This window comes from Octodon degus, unplaced genomic scaffold (genome assembly GCF_000260255.1).
Source record: "Octodon degus isolate 3935 unplaced genomic scaffold, OctDeg1.0 scaffold00055, whole genome shotgun sequence".
Taxonomy (NCBI): domain Eukaryota; kingdom Metazoa; phylum Chordata; class Mammalia; order Rodentia; family Octodontidae; genus Octodon; species Octodon degus.
Genome location: NW_004524631.1, coordinates 3,191,053 through 3,199,610, shown reverse-complemented (window position 1 = coordinate 3,199,610; position 8,558 = coordinate 3,191,053). Strand labels below are relative to the sequence as shown.

The window sequence follows — 8,558 nt, the reverse complement described above, 5'->3', positions numbered from 1 at the left end:
CCTTCCTTCCTTCCTTCCTTCCTTCCTTCCTTCCTTCCTTCCTTCCTTCCTTCCTTCCTTTACAGAAAAAAAAGTATGCATTTAGAATCAGCCAGTGGACTCAGTTTAGATGATCCCAATTTTGTTGGCAGCATCCAATGCATCATAATCTGGTGTCAGTTGAACATATGCCTTCTTCTCTCCATCAGGCCTAGGGAGCCAGGGAGATGGCTCAGTAGAATAAACACTTGCCTGGCAAGTGCAAAGGCCTGAGTTCAATCTCTGGTTCTACCAAAAAAAAAAAAAAAAAAAAAAATCCATGAGGCCTGATTAGGGTATTGACCTTGACAACATTGATGCCATACAGTTTCTTTACAGCTTGTTTGATTTGGTGCTTATTGACCTTGACATCCACAATGAACACAAGTGTGTTGTTGCCCTCCATCTTTTTCATGGCTGACTTCCTGTCTGGGGGAACTTGATGATGGCATAGTGGTCAAGCTCCTTTCTCCTGGGGGCTCTCTCCTGAGGATATTTGGGCTGCTTCCAGAGCCACAATATCTTGGGACGGCAGAAGGTGGGTGACGTTTCTATCTTCTTTCTGTGGCTGTGGATGCCTTTCAGCACAACCTTCTTGGCCTTCAAAGCTTTTGCTCTGGCCTCAGCTCTGGGAAGGGCAGGGGCTTGCTTCTTTGCCTTTGGTGCCATCTTGGTAAGAATGCTCTAATGGCCAGACTTTAAATACGGCATTACGTGTGATTCAGAAAAACCATTAAACAAGTCTGGTATGCAGAAGACATTTTTCTTACAAAGAGGCCAGGTTGGTGGCCCTCTGATGTGCGATGAAAGTGACAACAAAGGTGACCTATAATTTTTTCTAGTATTTCTCAATTTATTATTGTTAATGCATTTCTGTAGATTTTTTGGGGTCTGATCTAAATATTTTTCTTATTATGCTCCTAAGTCACCCAAGTAGTATTAGAATATTTTGACATACTTAAAAGAATGCTCCTTTCTAACTCTCATTCTTTTAAATACAAATGGAACAAAATTCTTTGACAGACTGTATATTCTGGCATTGGTTCAGAAACTATGGTTGCATAAAATGCCCCTGGATGGATAGAAGGCAAACTTCTTTTGGTTTCAAAGGGAATGTGCTTTCGGATTCAGTAGTTTGCTTAGCCACATGAATTTCTTTTAAGTTATCCTATGAATTTCAAAGAGGTTTTGTTGCCTGTATGTTCCTTATGTCAAGTCAAGCCTGCTGGTAGGGCCATGAAAATCCTGGGCAGCACAGTAACATCCTAGCCCATGTTATAAATGGCTTTTACTATGTCAGCAAATCACTCAGTAATGGGTCTTACTATAACTATTTATTATATTTCCCAGAGACTATTCATAAACCAGGTATTATGGTCTCATATCAATATTAGTTTTGCTACTTTTATCCAAAGGAAATATAAGGATATGAGATGAAAAATGGACAAGAGTTCTAGGTAAATTGCTTTAAGTCAGATTGGGAAGAATAAAAGTATAATTTCAAGGAAAGCATTATTGGAAAAGCACAGCATAATCATTTTACCTTTACTGCGGAGTCAAACTTATTGCTACTGATGGGAACAAGACCATTTAGATAAAGGACACAAGACAGGTACATTATTATGGAAGAAAAAAGAGGACAGGCAACCCTGGGAATTCTAAGAATACCCCACATAGTAATGTAATGATATAGAATCCTAAACAAGGTTAATATATGGAAAAGAAATGTTTAAGAATATAGACAAAGCTATTTCATGCCTCTGGGAAGCTGCCCAACGGATGCTATGCTTTGACTCATCCTAGCCTTTGAATCAGGTATGCTATCACTTGATAAGCTGTAGCTTCCAAGTCTTACCTCAAGTGGTAAGAGTCCCCTGCTACCCCTCTGTGTCTCCTCTGCAATTTTGGAAGCCCTTCCTAGCCCTCCGTACCTGCTCCCTTATTGACTTCACTTCCTGCTGCTCTCCTGCCACAGCAATTTCCTGCTCCAGTTGCTTACCCTTTTATTTTCCCCACAACTTGAATACTATTTATAAATGTTGCTTATGTTCCTGTTTTTCCCTCTTAGGTTTTAAGATTCCTGTTCATCTCTATAATTTTTTTAGTTTTACAGAAATAAAACAATATACAATTTCTTTTTGCTTTATCTTCAATTTAAAATGAAAGGGGAGATGATCAGACAAATTCAGAGAGTAGCCTCCTCGTGGCTGGGTAGCACTTCTTAGTACTATTACTTATTTGATCAGCATTATTTCATTTTACCGGTGTGCATGATTCAGGGCGAGGTCAGGTTTCCTCATCCGTAGATAGCAGGTGACAAGCTTTGTCTCAATGAAACTTGCTACGGCTGCTATATGGTCCGCAGGTGCATCAAAGGGTTTTCCTAGAGCCGCCCCTTTGCTGCAAAGCTTAAAAACATACAATACATTGAATTTCCTGATAATCTTGCCACACAACTTATTTTTAAATAAGCAAAATGTATATACATACACATATTTTTAAACTAAAAGCTAAATATTGATACTTTGTACATTAAATTGTTCCTCTTTGCTATTATGTGATGTAATATAAAGTGATACATTTTACTGTAAAATGTTTCCTATAAAATATTTTTAAAGTGTGACAGATTTTAAAGCAGTGTCATTTTCTAAGAATGTCTGTTTTTAAAATAAAGCGCATGATAAGCAAAAGATATTAACAGAAAACTAGGCATAAATCATGTTAAATACCAATGCTTTTATGAAAACCCAGCTGAGCTATGATCTAGCACACTATCAAGTTTGATTTAATATAATAAGGGGTATCGGAAGTAAACTCCGAGGAGCCATTAACATGATCGGTGATTAATTTGAGTCTGAATCATATTCTCTAGGATGTTATTGAAAGAAAAGGAGTGAAAATTTATTAGGATTTATTGGCAGAGGCCACAGTATCTGAAAAACATGGCAAGAATGTGGAATTCTTAATAAAAATTCCAGGAAGTCAGAGGTTTCTGGGCAACATAGATAAACTATAGAGGAAGAAAATAATTAATTTTGGGAATGAAACTTAAACATCAAGAAGTCTCAATGATATGACAACAGTGGATCAGCACTTTTCTTTCCCTTTCAGACTTTTTTTTTGCTGTTCCTTGGAATTAAGTCTGATGGGAAAGGAGAAAGCCTTCTGTCCATTGATCTTATTCAGAAGAGCTGCTTCTTTGCTGTTCTGAGCTTCATTTGTGCATACCAGGAGTGACTGAAAGATTCGGTGAATGTTTAAATTTAAAAAACAAAATTATTTAGCAAAAGACACACTGTCACTAACTCTCTGCTAAATACTCCCTTTGGCTTTGAATGTATTTATTTCATTATTCCTGCTACTTTCTGAAAGAGTTCCGAAAGCCCTCTTATTGAAATGCTTTTTACTATGTGTGATTAAAAATTATGGTGAATGCTATCTCTGAATAGAATCTACTATGAAGGCGGTCTTGCAGAAAAACTGCCGTGTATCCTTACGCATCTTACTCACTGATGTGGTCCCATGTAACTTTCGGTTGTCCCTTAAAGTCAAAATGATCGTGGGAGCTAAACAGAATGAATTATGACAGTGAGGTAGCCATGGCGGTACAACTAAAGACATTCATGAGAGAGGGCTTCCAGGACTGCTTCAGGAAGACGCAAGAATGTTGGGATAGGCCAGTTTGAACTAAGGGCAAGTGTTTGGAGGGGTGTGGATGGCAATGTGTCTTTTACTGTAGCAAATTTTAAAAATCTGAATATTCACTGTATGATCAATAACACCTTCAGTACTTGGGGAATTGTCTCACAGGAGATAGGAATAGGTAAAGCTACTACTGATTCTATACAAAAGTGACATTGCTTGTGTTCTAAATTTTGTTTTCTAAGCAATACAGTTTAAAATAATTTTTTAATAGATTACTTCTTAAAACTGGCCTGCCATGTACATTAACATTGTCAATTTAAAATTTTTAACATACAATTTGGATATTTGAGAGGTTTTATCCAAAAACTATAAACTATAAATATATAGAATCTAGATATTCCTTACATATAGTTTGAATTGATGATTACCCAGTGCTACTACACTTTATTTGGAGATTTTGTTAGTTCTGTCTATTTATATTGTTTTCTGAAATTGTTTTCCTGTTTGATGGCCAAAACATGTTACTTAAGTAAATAAATACTTATTGAACATCTATAACCATTTGCCAGATGAAAATTGTTGCCTTCATATTTTAACTTGAATTTTTTTTCATAAATGTTGGCTATTTTAACTGCATGTGAATATCTGTTTTCTATTCTTTGTGTATATTCATTGACATGTTAGTCTTTTTCTCAGTAATTATGATATCTGCTTAGGTATATAAACTATTACTGCTTTTTCTGATAATAACTCATGATGAAATGTAGGGGTTAATTTCCAAAGTATCTTTCAGAACAGTGCCAACCTTTATTCACATTTTTAAATAACAGGTCTTAGGTTAAAAATATTCTAAAATATTTTTTCAATTATTTTTAAAAAAACAAGACAACAACAAACACTTTGTAGCAGGCACAAAGGGTGTGACTTTGCCAGGGCTGCTTGGATGCTGTGATGAGCTCACGAGACTGATAATATAAGAGATGAAATATTTAACACACATCTAGTAATTACTTCCCAGAGTTTGACTCCAGAAGTGTCAATGTGATTATAGACAAACATTAAAATATAATTTTAGAAAAAAATCATAGTTTAGAAGTCATGGCCTCAGATAGCATTTCCTCCTTTCCACCAGCCTGATCCTACAGCACCCAGAACTGCCTGGACAGTTTTCCAGGAAACAAATTCTGGGTCATAACTCTAAAGCATGAAACAATGGAAAACAAAATGAAGATAATTTATACAGCTTTATCTATATCTTGAAGCACTGAAAGTGTACATCTCCCAGTTGTGTCTCTTAAATGAAATCCGTACTTCCCCAAATCTTAAATACACAAATTTAATTTTTTTTAGAAAATAAATTTTATTGAGAAACAAGTAGCAATGAGACAGTTTCAAAACAGATTACTAAAAAAAACAAAACAAAACAAAACAAAACAAAACCCAAAAAACGATTACCAGCATGATTTCACTAATTAATACATTACATGTTGTCTTAATGGTTATTCATTGTACAAGATGCAGGCATGACATCCTGTCCTCAAACACTATTAGAGCAAATCTCTCTATTCATTGATCCATGAGAATGCAGCTGTGTAGCTATTTTAACTATTTTGAACATATAGATACAAAATGGTAGTTCATTTGTATCCCCCTTTTTTGTTCAGTTTTGTCAGAGAAGGGTATTCCATTGTCATTTAAATATTGTAGGTGCCTGAATTCTGCAAAATATTCCAATATAGTCCAGTAGTCTAGAGTAGTAGTGGGTTTTCCGCAAGACTGGCAATGACAAAAGTTGTTGACTTGACGGGGGGGATGCCTCAGTGGAATAAACGCTTTCCTGGCAAGTGCCAGGTCCTGAGTTCTTCTTTACATATAATCTTAAAACAAAATAAACTCTACATTATGTGTGCTCTTTGTTTCTTCCTGTCTGAGTTATTCTCTGACCTGCTAACGTGAGCAGCCTTTTTCTTAGGCTCACTTTTTAGGAGATGAGTGGTGGTTAGGTCATCCAGAGAGCAGTTGCGGGTGGCTTCCATGAGGAAATTTAAATCCTGTATGGGCGAGTAAGCCGAGCTCTGGATTCCGTAAGACTGAAGACTTAGTCTGAGAACCCTGAGAGAAGGTGGAGAGCAGACAGCAGATCTCCCGATGTCTACAGCAGTCTCCACTTCTATGAGAATCAAGGATAGGAAAGGAGTAAGAATGCTCAATCTTAACATCCAAATGAGAGTATTTATGAATTCAAACTACGAGGCAGCACTGAAAGACAAGGCTAATTTTTCAATTCAGATTAAAATAGCAAAACAGGCAGCTTGCTGAGAAGGTGCTGTGTGCACTTGTGGCAGTCTTTATCAATCAGGTATTGTAAAATCGAGAACTTATACTGATTTTATCCAGGGTTGCTTTATTTGTTCGCTTCTAAAGGAGTACATGTTTTGAAGTTAGCTGTGCAATAAGGCACACTGATGTAACATGAGTTGAAGCTGAATGTTGCTGTGATTGTATAGGTACAGACAGACAGAGTGCTAACTTTAGGGTGTCAGAAAACGCTGTAGGATTTTTATGAAGTTTTAATGAAGTCATTGTTACAGACTGAAAAGTTAATTCTCCAGAAGGTAGACTTTAATGTGGTTTGAATTGGTTTCAATGTAGTTAGAGTGATTGTGTCCCACTTTTTGCTTGTCTAAAAATATACTCTTTAAATCTTTGGTGAAGATCTTTATTTCAGGGAGTTAAGGGAAAAACTCCCTGAAATAGAATACCAGTAAGAAGACGTTCAGCTGGAAAAATAAAATTAGGTATTATTTCAAAAGGAACCTTAAAGTATTTTTGAATGAAGTGTGGACATAAAAGCATAATATTTAGGGGCAAATGCAGCTAAAACTGCTATAGGTCCTGGGCCTGGTGGCACCTGCTTGTAATCCCAGTAATCAGGATGCTGAAGCAAGAGGATCACTGTGAGTTCAAGACTAGCCTAGGCTACAAAGTGAGTTCCAGGCCAGCCTGAACTGCATAGAAAGACCCTGTCTCAAAAAGATGAAACAGACAAATCTGAAACTCCTACAAGTATAGATTTTAAAATGAGAATCAATACATTAAAATAGGATTTAAGAGGTAAATTAGAACCATAAACCAAACTTAAACAAGATAATATATATTTCAGAGAAACATTTGATAGTTTTCAGAAAACAGTAGGATAATCTTTGTTGTAGTGCTATTGATGCATATTGTCTTAGGTTTGTCTAAGTTCTTTTAAGTAATATATATCAAGTGTATTTTTAGAAATTATATGCAATGAAATTTTCAAGTTTGTTTTAAAATTCAAATAAAGAGAACAAGGCTTTAGAATAGTGTAATCAATACTACATGTTATATTGTAATATTGGAAACTTTACTGAACCTTTTTCTTTGGTTGAGATCATCATTAGCAAGATTGATACCGCCGGTAGGTACTCATTATATAATGAGTGTTTGCCCAGGCTAATCCTGGAGCATTATTTTGGGTGATCTCTAGGGATTTAGGACAGAGCAAAAAATCTTGACAAATGTAGCATTATTTGATTAGACATCTACACATGGATGTGCTATCAGTCAAGCAGTGACTTCTTAATATTTTTATGTTGATTCTGGAAATTTTAAAAAAGTGTAAAGATGAGAAAGTTACCAATAATCCCACCTTCGTATAACTGCCATTAGTAGTTCTTTTTTTTTTAAGTCTCTCTCTCTCTTTTTTTAAGTACAGAATGATTATATAGATTGTGGGGAGTCAGTACAACCTTCTAACACATTTTAATTGTTTTTCCATCCACTTCTTTCCCTCCCTCTTCCCCCACCTCCTGGTCCCTCCTCCCATATTTCCTTGTTTCCTCTTCTCTGTCTTTCATTTTGCCCTTTAAATATTTTTTGCTTCTCATGTAAAAGAAACCATGCAATATTTAACATTGTGTGTCTGGTTTGTTTTACTAATTCTTGATATGTTTCTTTGCATATTCTTTGTGCCTATGTAATATACTAAAGTTGTACTGTCTACATTTGACACTGTTTCTCATTTCTTTGATTGAAAAATTATGTCATATTGATTAATATAAACTCATTTCAATTGCAGGTAAGGAATTCAATATTTTCCACTCATCAAATGACAGAAATACTAGCAAAAGTATGAGTTTAATTACATAATCAATTAGCAGGATGTAATGGACACAGTGCACACATATCTATATATAAAACATTCTACTCAACAATAGCAGAACATATATTTTTCCTGGGCACCTATGGAAAAATTGTATGATATTCTGTGTCATAAACTAAACCTCAACAAACTGAAAAGTTGAAGCGATTCTGACAAAATTCTCTTTCTAAATTGTAAGTAAAGTTCAAAATTTTAAAAAAAGTAATCCAACTTGAGTGTAAATTAGAAGACGCAGACATTTCACCAAAAGGCCAGACAGATAGAAAATCAGCACATAAATAGATGTTTGACATCATTTGTCATCAGAACAGTACAGTTTGAGGCTTGCATAGGTATATAATGAGACCCTGTCTCAGAAAATCAGCAAACAAACACCCCCAAGACTGCTTGCTGGGCAGTATCACTGCAGCCCTATCATGACGGCTAACATAAGAACAAGCGACAACATCAAAGGCTACGTGCTGAGCAAATTCATCACTCATACATGGCTGTGAGATGGTGTAGCCACTATGAAAACAGTGTGGCACCTTCTCAGCTAAACATGCAAATACTGGGCATTCATTTTCTTTCTTCTTCTTTTTTTTTTAAAGGCTTAAAATGTACTTTAATAAGTTGATGCTGTATTACTGCTCCATTTCTCAGAAAAACTCCAAATTTAAGGTATCAGGGATAAATCAAACATGGTACACCAATAAAAAATGCACAG

General features: G+C 35.7%; 1 protein-coding gene across 1 annotated transcript in view; it reads right to left on the bottom strand.

The window, feature by feature from the left end:
- The window catches only part of Spata16 (spermatogenesis associated 16), a 308,782-nt gene that overhangs the window by 195,467 nt on the left and 104,757 nt on the right, over positions 1 to 8,558 (bottom strand). Inside the window, exon 3 of the mRNA XM_004633441.2 lies at positions 2,281 to 2,426. Coding sequence (XP_004633498.1) covers positions 2,281 to 2,426 — 146 coding nt within the window. The remainder of the gene's footprint in view (positions 1 to 2,280; positions 2,427 to 8,558) is intronic.